A 20,760-nucleotide genomic window follows, 5' to 3' on the forward strand; every position below is an offset into this window, starting at 1 on the left:
ACAACTATCAAATACACTTATAGACAAAAAAATGAGCGCACCAAGAAAGAATCGTCAAAACGAAACGAAATTTCACATACGCAATGACTACTTTGATATAAGTAAATGATTAGAGAATCAAAGAAAAATGATGATCTTTGATTTTCTAATCATTTACTTACATCAAAGTAGTCATTACGTATGTTAAATTTTGTTTCATTTTGACGACTCTTCCTTGGTGAGCTAATTTTTTTTAATCATGAGCGTACAATAAAATGTATTATAAATTGTCTGAATATGAATAAAAAAGAAAAGAAAATATCTTGGAGATTAAAATTTTTTAGCGGTTTTCTTTCATAAGCTACAAAAACTTCTAAGAGAAGCTTTCAGGAATAAATAGGATCTAAAATTGATTTGTTAATCCTGTCAATATTTAAATAAACTTAAATGCACGATAAAACCTTTTTCAATTTAACATAGCAAATCTAATGATTTATGAAATTTTACTTAATTTATATTATTTCGTGTAAAATTTTTAATGCGTTGAAAATGATTAATTGAAATTTTAAAAATAAATTAATCATTTGAAAAATTTAATAGGAGTACGTTTTATTTTTACTCGACAGATGACTGATATTAATTTCCATTTATTTTCTAAGGAAATTTAATTCGGTTTTATATATTGCATTTTTAATTAAGTCTTTTATGAAATTTCAAGTTGAAATCAAACTTTCATTGAGGAGTATAGATACGAATGTAGTAGTAGAGAATAGTTATATATTTTGATTTGCTAGTTATAGAAATAAATGGCAAAAAATATTAAGTATAAAACACATTAAAGAATAAAAATATTCGATTCTATTTGCAATTACCTTACACACGAGAGATTAATAATAATAATTGAAAGTATTTTATATAAACATAAAAAAGTAATTATATCTTAGTAAAGCAGATAAATGTAATAATAATTTTCTAAAAGTCTATTCTCTTAAACACGATTTTACTCAAAATGCGAATCATACAAGAATATTATAATGATAAAACGAAGACATACAAGAAAAATATAATGTTTTTTATAACAGATTGTTCTATGAGGGTGATTTTTTTTTTTACATATTCCGGTTAAAAATTTCATCTCTTGCTATTCGAATAGCACCTGTAAATGCATAAACTTGATTGTCACTGGTTTTATTTGCTCATGTTTACTTTTTGGTTACAATAATTATAATATATGTATGCCAAATGTAACGATTTTTTTTTGGGGGGGGGGGTTGGAAATTGTTGTACGTAATAAAGAATAGGAAAAAAAAATAGTAATGAACCAAAACTTTCAAAATGCTTAAGTCCATAAACCTATTCTCTATATAAGTTATAAAGTAACACTTTACTGAGAGAAATGCATATCTGATTTGATTTAGGTGGTTAATTGCAATTTTTACAGGGTATGATGCCAATTTTGTCTAATTTCACATCTTTGCAGTATAATATGTACAATCAAAACTATTATTTATAAACGTATTCATTAATTAAAAAGTAAGTTTTATTTGTTAATAAATTTACTTAAATTTTATTAGAAAACAAGCTCACATATTTTTTTTTGATTTTAAGTAATCGTACGGGTAGGGGCAATTTAATAATTGCTCACATTTTAAAATTACTAGAATACGAAATCCCTTATAGTTCTATGTGACGAAGAGTAAAAAATATTTCTTTAGAAATAATAATAAGGAATAGTTACGTGTAGAGCTGACAGATTATGAAAATTTTAGCTAGCACAATAGTGATCTAAGATCCACTTTTTCTTTTAATTTCAAGATTTTATTATCATTTTTTGACGAAACTAAAATATATCTTTTAATTTTATTTTCGTCATAAAATACTTCTGTATGTGAGTATATTGCTGTATATATGCATGAAGTTTTGCTTAAACCCATAAGTTATCTACAGAGGGCAATGAAGAATCTACTTTAAATAAATTGTTTTCAAAAAAAATGTTTAGAAGTTTCATCATTATTATTTTTTGTAGTGTAAGATTCGAAGGTAATTGCTAGTAATTATTACTGCAGAAAAACATTACTCATTGCTTTTAAAATTAAAATTATAATTATAAAGAATTAATTATCATACTTACCTTGTACAACTAATCTTACAGTTGTTTTATCTTCCCCGAAAGGATTTGATGCAGAGCACGTAAATACGTCCGAATCCTTTCGTTGGCTGGATTTTATGATTACTTCTGAAATTTTGGCACCTCTACCATCGCTTTCTCGAGTGATGTATCTAAAATGTGTTTAAAATTCATTTAATCCTCATTATATTAATTTCAATTAGAACAGAAAAATTGTTTATTTGCAAACCTTAAAAAACTAAGCATATTTCTAGATTTTTCTCTTAAATTTATTATTATCTTCTCTTAGTTTCGAAAACATTTCTTCAGTTTCATACGATGAAGCATGTTTCTTCAATTTGTCAAATGTTCATTTAATTAATGACGTTTCCTAAAGCATTGAAATTATGGTGAAGATTATAAAATCAGTCTTCATTTTTGCATACAATTCCGTTTTTCTAGCCTCAATCTCAAATTTATTTCTTCCTTCTTTATCCTGTGTTTGTGCGAATTTGCCATAAATATATTTTACAAAACGATGTGTTTATTAAGAGATTGAAATAAGTATACATAAAATTATATTTATTGTACACTGGTAGAAATTTCTCGGAAAAAATGGATCAATGGGATTTTAATGGGATTCAAAATGGAATTTTATTTCACTGTTATTTTACCATTTTCAAACAAAACAGTGATATTTAAACAAGATGGTATTTAAACTGTTAACTGTGAGAGAAACCGTTTATTAACTGTTTTCCGTTGGCCATGGTACTGGCCTTTGGCTCAACATCTCAGTGATCACCTTGGAACAACTTTCCTCTTACAGCTTCAATTGACTTTCTTCCCACATGTCTCACAGCAATCTGCTCTGCGAAAGGTGGTTATACTGATTCTTCACAGATGGTAGCATTAATGCGACTTGATTGTGTACATAAACTAAAACACTTAGTCGGAACACTAAAAAAACACGAAGTCGGAATCCACAAATTGATTGTAATTTATATTTTTCGTAACTACAACCTTGTAGATACTGATTGTGGACAATGTACAGTGCTTCCCACTAGATGAAAAAGGAACACCATGAATAACATTTGACGTAGTGATCGGATCTTCATGTACTAGGACTCAATCTTAATATTATAAAGATGTGAAAATCGCAAATTCACAATCCGATTTCTCTCAAACTATTCGACCAATTTCATAAAAATTTTGTATTTTGCATTTAAAATTACATTCTTAAATATGGAGTAAAAATTTTTTACACATTACCACTCAAATTTTTCGATTACCATTAAATAAAATAATAAAATAATATTAAATTATTCTTATTTAAAGGTTTTTTTTTCGGATAGAATTATCTTTAGAAAAACGAACTTTATAATTGATTACGAAAATTTTTCGATTCGTTTATATTCTCGAGATGTGGCATCAAAGTAATATCAACAATTAGGATTCCAAACTCTTAACCACTCGTCTAGTTAGATTACATTTCCTTGCTACTATTTTGAAGGTAAGAAATCAAAATGTGTCGAAAAAAAAGTATTCTTATTCAAAGAAAGAACGTTTTTATGTCAGATTTTGTTTCTTAAAGTATCGCCTGTACCAATTAGTTAGCTTATTTCAGGGTTAACTCATAGTTGACACAGTTGATAGTAGTCATGAGTACACGTACTAGGGAGCTTGAAGATCCGTATACTAGATTAAAAGTTATTCAAAGTATTCTGTTATTTCTTGTTGCCTTCCAACCCCCAAAAAATCTTGGATAGTACTACTTTTGTGGATAATTGCTTAGGAGGGATCACAAACAGCTGTACAATGCTGAAGAAGTAATTGTGGCTGGATTTCATGTTAAATAAAGTATAGCAAATATAGTAAATAAAATACAGTAAATAAAATTCAGTATATAAATATAGTAAATAAAATATAGTAATAAAAATAACTTGTTGTGCTCCAAATTCTATAAGGCATTGGAGAAATCTCAAGAGACTTCATGATAATTTTGAGTTTAAAACGTGAAAGTGAAAACTAAAACTCTCGCTGATAGGTATAAGATTAAGATGTCAATACTGGATATGGACAGCATAGATAAGAATTCAAATTTTAAGTGTTACAATAGAAAGAAATTTATACACGAGTAATTTAATAATATAGCTTCATGGAACTAACAGATTTCGATCGGATTCCTTTCAGATAATCATGCTAAAAATATTTGGAGGGACGCTTAAAATACAGAAATGATTTAGTTCAAACTGTAGTCACATGTTTCAATTCAACCTTTAGCTTTATTGTTCCTTCAACAGAGCAAGTGCAAGTGACAGGAGATATGATCCACTGGCTGAAGACCGAATGTATTTTCAAAGCAAATATTCCTTCATTTTACATTTAAAGCGATGCTTTAACGACGAATAATATTATGACAAAACGTATTTCTTTGTTTCAAAGCTCTAATCTTTAGTGCTTATAATATTTAATAATATTGTGTGAAAACGAATAAAACAAAAGAAGAAGAATTTATTCATGTGTCACTAGAGCAATTTTTATTGCTATAGTTTGACTTTAAATAAAGAATTTTAAAACATAATAGTAAATAGCGTAGTTAACTGATTGTGAACTTAAAAAGTGTAACTGCAGCCTGTACACCCAATTAATAAGATTTTGACTGACATTGCAGTTGTATTATGTTAAACTTTTTTTATGCTTACACTGAAGTTAGTTTGTGGTTAAGTTGTGTTTTGTCAAATTAACCTTAAAATGTGCCATAATAAGTTAATTTAGAGCTGCCATCTATGCATGAATGAAAGTTTCGAGATTAAACTCCTGATATAACAGTGTAGTAGAACCTAAATTACCAGCACTCAGTCATACATTGCACTCGTTTACCGAAATGCTCTCCAGACTTCTGATCAAGCATATTTAGATAAACTTATTGATTTATTGTTCTAAAGATCGTGATTTTGCGCCTATAATATTGGTAAACTGCGCTACCGGATCACGAGTCATTAGTCGCATAATTACTACTCTTGAGACTTTATTTGCAGGAGAATGAAATGTGATATGTAATTCAAAATCCACATAACTGCGAAAAGCTATGTACAATTCAGAAATAGCATCAATAAAATTCCATTACGTAATTCAACTAGCTCACGAAAATGCAATTTTGATGTGTGAGTCTCAAAATGGAATTACTTTTTAGAGAAAGACATTAAAATTATTTTTCTAAATATGAAGCCTTGGTTAATTTTAAACTCGTTCTTTTTTAATGGGCCTATTAAATATGTTCAATTTTTATACCAAATATTTTTTTAAAAACTTGGACTATAAGCAAGTGGGGGTTGATTTGATACAATATATATATATATATATATTAGATAAGTTCAAAATAAAGATGAAACAAAGGAAAATTGTAGACATATGAAAAAGAGGGGGGGGGATGACAATAATAAAAAAATAACAGACAACTTATTAAAAAAAAAAAAGGATGACATTTTTTTAAAAAAACCGGAAAATAAAAGATTTAATCTTTTCATCAGCCCACACGATTATATCCGCAAAAAAATCTCTCTTTTTTTTGCGGATATAATCGTGTCGGCTGATGAAAAGATTACATATTTTATTTTCCGGTTTTTTTGAAAAATTTAATCTTTTTTTTTATTTTTTAAATCAGTTGTTTGTTATTTTTTTCAGTATTATTCCCCCCCTTTTTTTTTCTTCCTCTGTCTATATTTTTCCTTCGTTTTATCTTCATTTTGAACTTATATATATATATATATATATATATATACATATATATATATATATATATATATATATATATATATATATATATATATATATATATACATATATATATATATATATATATATATATATATATATATATACATATATATATATATATATATATATATATATATATATATATATATATATATATATATATATATATATATATATATATATATATATATATATATATATATATATATATATATATATATATATATATATATATATATATATATATATATATATATATATATATTTAATTATTTAATAAAAAACACGAGTTAATACGAGTTAAACGAGAGTTAATATAAAATATTTTTATCGAAAACTTGTTTACCTGTTTTCTGGATATAAACTTAATGGAAATCCCTCGCGACTCCAAACAATATTCAATGGGGGATCTCCGGAGGCTGAACAAGAAAATCGTGCTTCTTCAGATTTTCTTACATGCACCACCTGTGTTGATGTTTGGATTTGAGGAGCAGCTACAAGAAAAAGAAGAAGGATATTGAAATGCCTTTTTTGACAGTTCAATTAAGTTTTTCGTTCAGTTAGTGAATTCAAGAAAATGCTAGCTTGAGGTACCATGTCGGATAGAAATGAAATTTAGTTCACCATATTTTAAATGAAACTATGTGAAGTTAGATGCAGAGGTCATTATAAATTCAAAAAATGCCATGTACTCTAACTAAATTTAGGGGACCTTTTCTTTCATTACGATACAGTTTTATTGATTTTCTATTTCATCAGGACATCAAAGTTATTTGTGATAAGGAACATGGAGAAATAAAGTATGATCAAAATTACCCAAATATGTTAAATTTTACAGTTTTTTTGGCTCTAAGGGTAAACCAAAATGATTGATAAATTTTTCAATAGCACTTTGGTATTGATTTTGGAAAAATTGAAACAAAAATATCGTTTTATAAAACGTGATAAAACTTGGTAAACGTACCAAAATTTGGTAATTTTATCATGATACTTCATATCATGGCTAGAAATCATTTATTTGGTAAATTTTACTTTTTGACTCTGTGTTTTTTACTAAATCCATGGTAATAACAACTATAATTTTAAAAGCAAAAATTTCCGATGAACCATTTAAGAAATAAAAAAAAAATATTAGTAACATAAATTAAGGCAGTAAATTTTTCTTTAAACCATAGCATACTAGAATGTGTTGCATCATCTAGTTTGGCTTTGCTTAAATGCTAAAATTTAAATATAAATTTTTTTTTAATGTAATGTGAATGAACGTAAAAACCGAAATGCACAGCAATTTAAGAATTCATTTGCTAAATGTTTGAGCTCTCATATGGTAAATTTCCCTTCCTCTCTAGCCTCTTTCTTATAGAGCAAAAACACGCGAAACGTTTGTCTTTTTAGATAAAGCATACTTTTAAACAAAAACAGAAAAAGAGTTACTCAGTCATAATTTCGAATAAAAAAATTAAGATTTTAAGTTTGGCCCTTTTAAAAATTTTGAAAAGAGAACACATTGGTTGTTTAATCAAATTTATTTTTGCTGCCTTCCAAAAGAAATATTTTCAACTTTTCTTCAAGTTTTCATCAACTTCAGTTTTTAACATTTATAGATTTTTATTTTTGGTTTCATAAAGAAAAATATTTCGATATTTCAGTTTTTTTATTAAATATATTCTTAAAGAAATATATTTTTAGCGAAGTTTTCTATGATCGAAAGTTATAATTTTGCACAACAATCATACTTAGAACTAAAAAACAAATATGTGGTGGTCTAAAACTTCACTCCAGAAGCAGAGAAGTAGGGTAAACTAACCAGTGAAGGAACACTTAAGCTTCGCTTTCCTTTTAAAAAATCATATTAATTTCAAAATTCGTAATTTCAGTTAAATGACAGTGTCAACATATTTGTTACTAATTGCAAATTATGCAAAAAAATTGCAGAGAACTTACATAATATTGTTTTAAAGTTTTGGAGGTTCAAATAACAAGTAGTAAGAAGACCCAGTGAAGGAACAGCTCTTACCAGTGAAGGAACACAAAATTGCCCAGTGAAGGAACACTTAATTTTGGTTATTTTTTAATGCTCTTTATGAATTTTTTAGCCATACAAATACAGTCGGACATCTATTTAACAAACTTCCATTCTACGAATTTCCCTATTTTACGAATTTTTTCGAGGAACCAAGAGCATTTTGGAAATTTTTTTGTAAAATAACTTCCATATAGCGAAGTGAATTTTCTATTTAACGAACTTTTCATTGAGATCCAATTTCCCTATTTTCCAAAATATTTCTTAACATTTTAAACTTGTTAAAGCAATTTATGGGGGAAATGACATTAAATTAATTTTCGAAGCCACTGCTTTATGAAATGTATTACTGTTTTGTCTAAAAATTATCTTAGAGAAAGCAGTAAATTCCCTTTCCCTTTTTGTTTGCACTTCAAACGAAAAACTCACTTCAAATTAACGGATTTCATCCGTAGCAATTTAACTTAACGCAAGTGGTAATGCATGTTTAAAATTACTTTTATAATAAATGCAACTATATTTTTATACATAAATTTAGACTTTTTTTAGTTGAAAATGTATATAGCATGATAGTGTAACACTGGATAATGTTTTGCTCTATTCTTGCTTTCCATGCAGATTTCTTTTATGGTTGAGATTTATATGATAAATAGTAGATACTAGTTTACAAGATAAAAGTGTATCAATTGCTATTTTAATTATGTCTAATGTTTAAGAATTTAAAACCTGTTTTGTGTTGTTTAAGTATTTTAAGAGGTGATTTTCTATTTAACGAATTTTCCATATAACGAGCTTATTATTGGTATTAAGTGATTTTGTTAAATAGAGGTCCGACTAAAAACAAGACTATTTGTGAAATTATGAGATACAAGTACTTGTAAAATGCTAACTTTTTTCTGTAATCATGAACTAGAAATTAAAGTGATGTTAAATACAAAATAAATTTAAAAAAATCGTTCTTTCTTATAATTTGACAGTCAAATCTAAATCATTGTGTCATCCGATGCTGTTTATTATCATTATTATTTTATCACCTTTTTGTTTACTCTTTTTCCTCTTATTTCTTGAAGCTTTTTTTCTTTTTTAAGTATTTTTTCTTTCTTTTTCTTTTCCATGTTCTCTTGTTTTAATGTTTTTTAGATCTTTCAGCCTCTTGAAATTTTTGCCATTTCTCTGAAGTTAGTGCAAAAGGTAATTTATTCGCTTTTCCTCTTATTTGACCTTTCTTTTTATCATCAATATTTGGCCAATGTAAATGGCTCTTCCAAACTTCTTCTGATTTTTCAGCAACATTTCTAGAATGCCTTTCTCGAAAATAGACGGGGGAAAGGTGTCTTGAAGTTTGAGGCAAATCCATCTCTTGTTGACTTATATCTAGAGGATCTTTAGAAGTACTGATTTTACTTACAGAATCATTTCTTTTTTCAACTAAGAGAATCAGCATGAGGACTCATTTCAAATTCGATATCTAATATGCATTCATTATCAATACTAGCTTCAGTTCCTAAGTTTGACTTTAGCAAGTGGTCTTCTTTTAATACGTGCTTCTTCCATATTGGAAAAAGTACAGGCTCTTGGACATTTTCGATATTATACTCTTCCGTCAATGCTGTGTTAAAAATTTACAACATATCTTGAGGGATTTCCCTCTCAAGCTTCTGAAGAAATTGAGTATCGTTTCTGTTTAACTTTGTTTTTTGTTGAGGAACTTACTTCTAAATTCTAACATTGTAAAGTAGTTTCTATCTATATATATAAAAGAAAGTCGTGTTAGTTACTTCACTTATAACTCAAGAACGGCTGAACCGATTTAGCTGAAAATTGGCAGGGAGGTAGTTTAGAGCCAGGAGAAGGACATAGGATACTTTTTATCCCGTGCGATAAACCGTTCCAGCGATATCAGTGAAAGTCGAAATGGAATTTTCTGATTGGTTAAAAGCTAGCCATTGTTTTAAATTTTGCTATAAACGATTCAATTTTCAAATATCTTGAAGATAACAACAGTGATATTTTCTATCTTATAACTCTATTCATTTAGAAAAGTAAATTAAAGTAAATTGCATATACTTTAATTTTTAATTCGCGCTTTTCTTTATGTCAGGTGAGCACAAGCAAGTAAAATCAACGAGAATAGATTTCTTAATTGTTGGTCGTATCACGGATTCAGTACTGTGAAAACTGTTTAATAAATATAAAGACAAAAGCAAATTTCATTCAAATTGCACGTTTTCAGAAATATTTATATTTAGTACGTAATTTTAGGTTAGCAAAATTAAATATACTTTTCGAAGATTTCAGTGCTGTGACAGTTGTCATTTGAAAACTATTAGTTTGTTTGTTTATTTATGCAAAGTTTTCGAATTCATCCATTTTATTTCTTTCATTTATAAAATTGATTTTTGTTTTAAATCTTATAATTTTCATATTTCTTATTCATCTCATTTTTATTGCTCTTTTTATTATTTAAAATATGTATGTGATATTTCGATTTAGCAAATTTGCGACCACTGCCAACTTTTACATTTCTTTTTCGTTGTCAGAAAGAATATTTGCAAAAATATGCCGCCTAAGCAAATCGCTCTTAGTCGGTCGACATCTCAAGCGCGCAAAAAGAGAACTACCCGTGTTTCAGAAACATCGGAGCAACGGGAAAAAGACTTGAAACTAATCGAGAACAGAATGCTTTTGCCCGTTCCTTAGAAACGTCTGAGCAACAGGAAAGAAGACTGTCAACAAATCAACTACGAACTACACAAGCCCGTTCGTCGGAAACATCAGAGCAACGGGAAGCAAGAATGAAAACCGACCGAGAACGCATTTCGCTATTCAGACGCTGCCAATACTCTGATTTGAATTTCAGTGCATTTCACTATGATCCGACAACAAACTATAGTCTTCCCCCAAGTGTCATCATCGGATAAATATATCAATTATGTATGTTTTGTAATGCTCTCAAATTTAAAAATGAAACAGCTGAAATTTGCTGTTCTAGAAGCATACAGAAACTACAAGATTTTACGTCGCCTGCCGAGACATTATCAACCTTCGTATCAGGTCAAACAAACCAATCGAAACATTTTTTGGCGCATATACGCCGGTACAATTCGTGTTTCTAAATGACTTTATTCGGTGCTACACGTATCCTGAACGAGAATTACATCCCAACATTCAAAGTGCAAGGCCAAATTTATCATCGTGCAAGGATCACTTCTTTCAATGCCTAACGCAGATCATAAATTTCTACAAATTTATTTCATGGATAACACAAATGATCAAGTCAATCAACGTTGTCAGGTAAACAATGGCACTAAACGAAAAATTGTTACCGTATTACAAAAATTTTTCGATCAACATAATCAGTTAATTAGGCTGTTCACAATTGCCCTAGACTAAATGTCATCCGATATTTACAAAGTTGTTATTAGAGCTGAAAAAACACCTGTAGGCCACCACAAAGAAAAATACAATGCGCCAACATTGGATGAAGTGGCTATTGTTATAGTTGGCGAAGAATTTACCTCCCGCGATACAGTTCTTCATCGTAGAAATCGTGACGTTCAAAGAGTTCTCAGAAACGTATCGATCATATGATGCATTGCAATATCCTATTTTATTTTGGTGAGGAGAGGAGGGATATTATTTTAACATAAAATTAAGAATTCCGCAAACAGGCGAGAAAACCAATAAGAAAGCAAGTGCAATAAGTTTTTATGCATATAGATTAATGATTGCCAAAACGCTGATAATCATACTTTAAAATGTCGACAATTAGTTCATCAATACATTGTCGATATGTATGCGAAAATTGAAACTGAACGCCTACTGTATATTAAATTAAATCAAACCAAATTACGTTCAGAAGAATGCATTCATTTACGGGATGCAATAATTAATGATGGTAACGTTAATCCTAATGATGTGGGGAAAATGATTATATTGCCGACTACATTTGCAGGGAGAAAAACTTGGACTCCCTGCAAATGTAGTATTCATACATGTCTGAGTATTCATACATGTGCCTTGGACTCCAAGGCACATGTATGAATACTCACAGGATGCAATGACATATGTTCTCGCATATGGGCTCCTAGATTTATTTATTACATTTACGTGCAATTCTGCTTGGGTTGAAATTAGAGATATTTTGTTACCAGGACAATCATCATCGGATCGTCATGATATTACAGCACGTGTGTTCAAACAAAAATGATAATCTTTACTTGATTTCATTGTGAAGCGTCATGTTTTTAGAGAGACACGGTGTTGGGTGTACTCTATTGAATGGCAAAAACGAGGATTGCCTCAGGCACACATTCTAATTTGGCTTATTGAAAAAAAAACACCTTCTAAAACTGATCAGATATCAGCAGAAATTCTTGGTGTCACCATAGATCCAGTCTTATTTCAGATCATTGTCCAAAATATGTTTCATGCTCCGTGTGCATCACCATACATGTCTGTTTGAAAATGCACTAATGATATCCTAGAGAATTAACTGCTTTTTTTCACCATTAAATAAAATTTGCATTTCAAATCATAATCGCAAATGTCATTTACACACTTAAATACAAAATTCAAATTCAAATTGAAAGCGTTGCAACGCACGCAGGGTACAGCTAGTAAATTATATAATCACGTTGCTATCCTATAATGATAGCTTATTAGGAGTTCTTGGTGCAAAAGCCAGCGAAAAAATGTTCTATTTTTATGATTATATTTAATTAGTTTTCGATTTGTAAACATAGTTTATTAAGTTGCCTAACATTTGATGTAACTACACACCCCGTTAATAAATATAAATTATAATTTTTTCATAAATTAAGCTATTAAATTAACATTTTGAACTGAAATTATTTCAGGAATTATTCATACAATTTTTAACAAAATTTCGGTTGTCCTCTATATAGCAGAATTACTTATCCTAGAGTCATGTAAAATCATATATCACACATTACTGTTCATTCACTGGAAGTATTCCCACTGTAGGAATATGCCTGTTTCTTCACTAGTTAGAAGCTGGTTTTTGTCTTTTAAACAGAATTTTGATGTATAATATGACTAAAAGTACAAGAAAATTACGAAATTTCTTTTATTTTCATTAACTGAGAAATGAACCCAGTAAAGAAACATTTGTTCCTTCACTGGTTTTTCATCGTTTGGTGATCCAGTGAAGGAACATGCCTGTTCCTTCACTGGTTGGAAGTTGTTTTTTGTCTTTTAAACAGAATTTTGATGTATAATATGACTAAAAGTACAAGAAAATTAAAAAATTTCTTTTATTTTCATTAACTGGGAGAAAAACCCAGTAAAGGAACACTTGTTCCTTCACTGGTTTTTCATCGTTTGGTGATCCAGTGAATAAACACCCCCTTATCTCAGTACTTGATTATGCTATGGTGCTTTAAAAAAAATAAAACGTAACTTCAATAACTATATTTTGAATTCTCTTTTTCACAGTGAGAAAAATAAGACTACTACATGCAATTAATTCCACTTCAAACATATAAGTACAAACACTCACCTTATAATTTTTTCAACGAAACAAGGTGTTGCAGAGATAATAACAAATTCAAAAATTTTTTCAGAGAAATCTATTTGACCAGGTAATCCAAAATATTGCTAGATGACTTCCTATTGTTTGGCAGTAAGCTATTGTTACCAATCAATCTAAAGAAAAACTTTCAAATTCTTATTTTTAATGAATATATATGAAATGTTCCTTCACTGGGTAGTGTTCTTTCACTGGTTGGTTTACCCTACATGGATTATTAATATTTATGTTGTTGTTTCCAATGCCATTTGCCAATATCAACAAGTCTGTTTGGTTAAACCAAGCAAATTTAAGACACAGGGTACGTTTCTCGCTTCTCAGTGGCGCCATCTATGGCCAAGAATGCGACTTCAGCCACACACACTCGTCTTAACCCATTTTAAAGGGCGGGCCCATACATATGTACATCCTAATCATTTATCCACAGATCGTAATTTTGACCTGAGCCAGAGAGCGATCAATCTGCAATTCAGTACCCCAAGACGTATAGTTTGTTATGAAAAATGGAGAATTTTGTGACCCGACAGATTTAACTTGCACCAGTCACCATGAACAAGGGGAGTTTTCGGCCGGCTGGGATCAGATTCACGACTTTTTGGGCCAAGGCCTAATGCCCTACCCATCCATAATATTAATAAATAACAAATAGAAGTTTCGTTTATTAATTAGTAAAATCTTTATAAGAAGTAAAATCAATACAAAATTTGAGGAAGGAATACACACATAATAACTAGAAATAGAAACCATTGTAAATATTTCAAATTCTGTATGAAATGTAAATCGAAATGCCTCACATAAAACACAAGCGAAATAATTAAATGTCAAATTAGTTCGAAATTCAAATTTAAATTGAACCTTTTTAAACATAATATTTTTTAAATTTAAAATTGAAAAATGAATTTATAATGCTACTAACTCAAAGACTAAGAGCTTGTTATTAGCTCTAAATAATTTAATTATGGAAAACAAAAGTCATTTTTGAGACATTTTGTTAAGTGATTATCAGTTTTTGAATGCGCAACTTTGATTAAAATATATCTTAAAATTTATGATAATAATGTAGTACTAATGTAGCCTACGCTTTTAAAAAAATGTTGTACAATATATAGTATTTAGAAATGGCTTCGTAATTTCATTTTTACTGATTTAAACTTTTTAAATTATTAATTTTTAACTTATTAACTAAATTATTAATTTTTAACTTATTAACTAAATTATTAACTTTTAACTTATTAACTAAATTATTAATTTTTAACTTATTAACTAAATTATTAATTTTTAACTTATTAACTAAATTATAAATTTTTAACTTATCAACTAAATTATTTCCACATTAACACTCATGGGTTCTCTTTCATAAAATTATTATATATTAAAATTGATTACTTGACCTTCTTTATATTTTTAAAAAAAAGATTTCGCGTAAACATTCTAAAGGTTATTTATTGAAAAAAAAATTATGATACATTATTGAAATCTTTTATTTTTTTAGTTCATTTATTTACTTATTTAATTTTTTGGTTTTACAAAATAAAATATTTTTTCCTGACCTCATGATATAATCTACAATGATATAAATACCTTCCGATAAATAATAAGGAAAACTGAAAATATAAAGATAACTGCATTTATTCGAGGTTTTTTAATTGTCATTGTGGTTATTAAAAAACAAGCAAATGGATAAAATATTTAAGAAAACAAAAAAGAATGTTAAAAAGGCAGAATTAGTTTCTCTTTAAAAAATTTCCTATTATAATGCTCATCTTCAAAAAGTAATTATCATTTTTTATACTAGGGATAATATCTTACAGGGCAATTGAATGGGTAATTAACATATATAATGGCACACCATTCTTTCTTCAGATAAAAAGTATTTTATGTTTATTCTTTTTTTTTCTCGTTAAAATATATCGAGTTCTTCGGTTTTTTTTAAAGAATAAGTTTCATTTCAAAACAAATAAAATCTAAAAAAAATCTAAGCATCAAGAAAATTATAGACGCAGCAAAGAAGGAAATTTTTAATTTTTTTATTTAACTTCATCCTTAGTTAAACTCATTTAGATTACTTGCACAACTACAACAATTATTATCAGTAATTTTAGAGGAATTATTATAACTATGCAATTGATAATCGGTATTAGGTAACATGAAGGGTCAAATTTTTACAAACTCATTATTTTTTGCTTTTTTACTTAAAATTGGTGAAACTATTAATAGTTTCAATACAAATTTACTAATTTGTTGGATTATGATAAATCTTTACATCTAAAACAGCGCATTTTGATGCGTTTATTTTTCATAAAAAATAATTCAATTCAATAAAAAAATAATTCAGAGTTTCTCTATTTATTTTTTGAATAAATAAACATTACTACATATTCTTATGATTTTTCATTTGGTTAAAAATTCATTTATTCATTTGATTAAAAATTTATCCAAAATTTTACAAATCAGACGCACTTCAGTACTTTAGTAAGAACGCACTATGAAACAAAGGCCCTCTATTTACGCTTTTACCCCAACTTGCGCTTTTATTTTCATATTTTGTATTCTGGCGATCTTGTTACAAAAATATTTGAAATCATTCATGAAAAATTTTCCGTTCATGTAAGTTTATTTGAATTCGCTACTCGCTTTATAGGTTTCGTTTTATGTTTTATTTTGTTTTCTCCTTAGATTTTTATTTTTATTTTTACGTGATATTTTAACTTAATGTGTTCTGTTTTATTTGTTGTAAGTTTTTTTTTTTTGAGTGCTCCTCACACTATTGTATTGATATATTTTGCTTTGGCTGTATTGATACAGTATTATGAAAGCACTCCGTTCTGCGGATATAATCGTGTGAGCTGATTGAAAGATTACATCTTTTATTTTCCGGATTTTTATGAAATCCCCCCTTTATTTCTAATATTTATTATAATTATTTTTCTTTCTCTCTTTTTTCTCTGTTCTGTAACTTTTCCATGTTTTCTCTACATTTTGATCTTATTTTATGAGTTTTATTTACTTGCAACCTATGCACAGTAAATAAAACTTATTGTTTTTCTTAATTTTCGTCGTTTTTTTTTCTCTTTGTCATTTTTGTATTTATTATGCTATATATATATATATATATATATATATATATATATATATATATATATATATATATATATATATATATATATATATATATATATATAATTAGCGATTATTTATAAGACGATGTTTTTTTTTTTTTTTTCAAATTGAAAATCCATATTTATAAATATTATCTAATTTAACCATATTTTTAAAAGAAATACTGTACTAGAAAATACGATTTAAGTATTTTTACTATATAATCAGCTCACTTATTTATATCACAGCAACACAACAGTAGCCATGCAGTTAAATTTCATTCCGACTTCTTAGGGCTTTAAAATAATTCCAACTTAACTATATTGATCTTTCTAGCGATTCTGATAAACTCCCATGTATGCTCCAACTGCAAGATGCCAAATATTTACTTAGGATTTAATTTGAAATCTTTTTGATGAAATGTATATTGACCAACTGTTTAAACCGTCATCGCAAGGTAAATGGGTGAAATCAGTATGTTTTGAATATCTGAGTTATTAGCATTTTGATTAATACTAAACAAGAGCAACAACGCCACTTGTCACCAACACAGTGAGTCGTGACGCAATTACGTAAACGGAAACGAAAACTGGATGTTTGTTGGACAGCCGAACGAGCTAGAAGCAGACTCGAAAATGGAAAATCCACTTGCAGTTTGAAAGTGGTTATTATTCCCCTAGCGTCCTTTTAGTTTAATTGGCACGCAGCATGCGGAGATGAATTCTAGTCTTGTTTTAATTGGATATCTTCATGGTCTAAGGATATCAGAGAGGGGATAAGGCTATATAATGAACTGAACTATTAAATGGGATTAAATTAACCATATTTTAATGAATCTAGGGAAGCATAAAGTTCTGATGTATGTGTGACGTATGCAAATTTAATGGATATTAAAATCATGCAAGTTATTAAAATGCATTTACAATCACTGTCCACTAGTGGTAAAATAAGTATGAAAGATTTTTTTCTCATGAATACAAAAAAGTTTTATTTGCATTCTAAACGATATTTACAATCAATATTAATATCTATTCGTGGCATGATAAACTAGCTGCTTACTATTTATATTAATGAATACAGTATGGAATGAAACTGTAGTATGATAAAATATAATATGTTAAACATTTCACTGCAAATTTAATGCTCCCTTCTGTTATAGTTTTGGGTTGAAAGCATGCTTTTATTCTCAGTATATTCAAGATTAATTATTTAATTATCATGCATATTATGTTATTAATATTCAATGCTTATTTAAATTCTGGTTAAAGTTTTGAAACTTAGTGTATTTCATGCACATGTGATAATAATTTTATTAAAAAAAATAATATTTATCTATAGTTAGAATATAAATTTAAATTGTTGATTTTAATAATCAAGATGGTGGTATTTATTGAAACTTTGTTTTTAAAAAAACTTTTTAAACACAATTTACCAAAAACAACAATTCTTCAACTTGAAAAATTATTAGCAAAATTTTTGTTGAATAAATAATATTGAGTAATAATATTAATCGAATAAGACATAACGGTATGTATATCTATAACGGAATTTTTTTTTTGAACAGCAAGTTAACTTTAATTAACTTTACATCCTAGTCAAAATAACATCATGACTAAAAATGAACTTATTATTGGTCTTGTTTTACGTTTATCTTTTTAAATCCAAAATTTATATTATTTGATTGCATATTTATTATTTCATTGCTTATTTATTGTTCAATTTCAAAAAGATCAACAAGAATTTTTAATTGTATCATAATAATTCATTTAACTTCTTATTTCTTCCAGACTCTTAACAATAATAACAATTCGCTAACAACTGCCATTATTGTTAATGCCTGGATACCACAATAACAGTTTGTCGCCCAATGGTAAGAATTAAGTTATATACTATTTTTTCCACCATTTCGCCCATCCTGGGCTGATCAAACACTCGGCGTTGTTCTTCTTAATAGCAAAATGTTATCACTCTTAAAATCTCCGAGGTTGGTGCTGCTTCGCAAGCGATTTCACGTGTGATCTATGGTAATGATCCCAGATAAAGTCAAGCTAATGTGGTGGTTGTTTTACACTGTCATTGTCGGTATTTAAGTGAAAACATTCAACTGATTCATTTTCCTCTATGTACAAAGGAATACGATTTGCCGATTATTGTTAATGTCTGAATACAACAATCTCAGTTTGTCGCCCAATGGTGAGAATAAAGTTATATACAATTTTCCCCCCATTTCGCTCTTCCTGAGCTTGTACAAACACACGGCATTGTTCTTCTTAATAGCAAAATGTTATCACTCTTAAAATCTCCGAGGTTGGTGCTGCTTCGCAAGCGATTTCGCGTGTGATCTATGGTAATGATCCCAGACAAAGTCAAGCTAATGTGGTGGTTGTTTTCCACTGTCATTGTCGGTATTTAAGTGAAAACATTTTACTTTATTTTATAACCGTTGTTGAACAGCCGACCCAATTTCATGGGTTTACGACTACTTACGTTCAACTCCGTAGCCTTGTAATTTTGAACCAATCCAGAAGACAAGGAAACTCCTGGATCAGTACCCCCAGAGGTATTGATTTGTTGTGGGAACATGGAGGACTTTGAGACTCGACAGATTTAACGTGCATCAGTCACCATTTACTACACGGGGAGTCTTCGGCCGGCGAGGATCGAACCCACGACCTCTTGGATATGGGCCCAGCGCCCTACCGACCAGGCTATCCCAGCCTTAAGTGAAAACATTCAACTGATTCATTGTCCTCTATGTACAAAGGAATACGATTTGCCGATTATTGTTAATGTCTGAATACAACAATCTCAGTTTGTCGCCCAATGGTGAGAATAAAGTTATATACAATTTTCCCCCCATTTCGCTCTTCCTGAGCTTGTACAAACACACGGCATTGTTCTTCTTAATAGCAAAATGTTATCACTCTTAAAATCTCCGAGGTTGGTGCTGCTTCGCAAGCGATTTCGCGTGTGATCTATGGTAATGATCCCAGACAAAGTCAAGCTAATGTGGTGGTTGTTTTCCACTGTCATTGTCGGTATTTAAGTGAAAACATTTTACTTTATTTTATAACCGTTGTTGAACAGCCGACCCAATTTCATGGGTTTACGACTACTTACGTTCAACTCCGTAGCCTTGTAATTTTGAACCAATCCAGAAGACAAGGAAACTCCTGGATCAGTACCCCCAGAGGTATTGATTTGTTGTGGGAACATGGAGGACTTTGAGACTCGACAGATTTAACGTGCATCAGTCACCATTTACTACACGGGGAGTCTTCGGCCGGCGAGGATCGAACCCACGACCTCTTGGATATGGGCCCAGCGCCCTACCGACCAGGCTATCCCAGCCTTAAGTGAAAACATTCAACTGATTCATTGTCCTCTATGTACAAAGGAATACGATTTGCCGATTATTGTTAATGTCTGAATACAACAATCTCAGTTTGTCGCCCAATGGTGAGAATAAAGTTATATGCAATTTTCCCCCATTTCGCCCTTCCTGGGCTATACAAACACACGGCGTTGTTCTTCTTAATTGCAAAATGTTATCACTCTTAAAATCTCCGAGGTTGGTGCTGCTTCGCAAGCGATTTCGCGCGTGATCTATGGTAATGGTCCCAGACAAAGTCAAGCTAATGTGGTGGTTGTTTTCCACTGTCATTGTCGGTATTTAAGTGAAAACATTCAACTGATTCATTTTCCTCTATGTACAAAGGAATACGATTGCCGAACGTAAGGTCATCCCACCTTTTGAAACTGCTCACGTTTTTGGTGGTATTTGCTGTTAACTTGCTTACGGTTGTAGGTGAACTCTTTATAAATAGTACTGAACACCAGTTCGAACGTCGTCAGAACGGCAGTTTAGACTTGGACTACAGTTTTTTGATGAGGGAAAAAACTCTTCCCGATAACAGATCTGGTAGTTCATTAGCAGCCTTCTAAAGCTCACAGTCCTTGAGTCAACATAATCTGGAATATTAGTGGCAAATGAGTTATTTAAAACAATGCTTTGTTAAAAAGAGAATTGTAAGAAAATAAAGGACTCTGTTTAGATACATAAGTAATGTTAAACTTTTCATAACTTCAGATGGTTTCCGTATTTTTAGAATATACCCGTTATTTCGCAGACTAAAATCAATAGAGACTATAAAACTCATGTTAGTCGGCAATTCTGGCCTACAAGCAGCAAGCAGTAGAAATTAGTTTACGAAACTATTAACA

General features: G+C 29.4%; 1 protein-coding gene across 11 annotated transcripts in view; it reads right to left on the reverse strand.

Moving 5' to 3' along the window:
• LOC107441504 (cell adhesion molecule Dscam1) overlaps window positions 1-20,760 on the reverse strand; it is a 434,487-nt gene that overhangs the window by 151,712 nt on the left and 262,015 nt on the right. For all 11 annotated transcript variants that reach the window (XR_015429993.1, XR_015429992.1, XR_015429995.1 and 8 more), the window contains exons 12-13: window positions 6,210-6,357; window positions 2,111-2,259 (exon numbers count right to left, since the gene is read on the reverse strand). Coding sequence is in view for 7 of the 11 variants with exons in the window: in XM_087154077.1 (XP_087010203.1) it covers window positions 2,111-2,259; window positions 6,210-6,357 (297 nt within the window). In the remaining 4 variants the exon portion in view is untranslated. The remainder of the gene's footprint in view (window positions 1-2,110; window positions 2,260-6,209; window positions 6,358-20,760) is intronic.

Source organism: Parasteatoda tepidariorum, chromosome 10 (genome assembly GCF_982258835.1).
Source record: "Parasteatoda tepidariorum strain Cologne lab strain chromosome 10, Ptep-v5.0, whole genome shotgun sequence".
Lineage (NCBI taxonomy): Eukaryota > Metazoa > Arthropoda > Arachnida > Araneae > Theridiidae > Parasteatoda > Parasteatoda tepidariorum.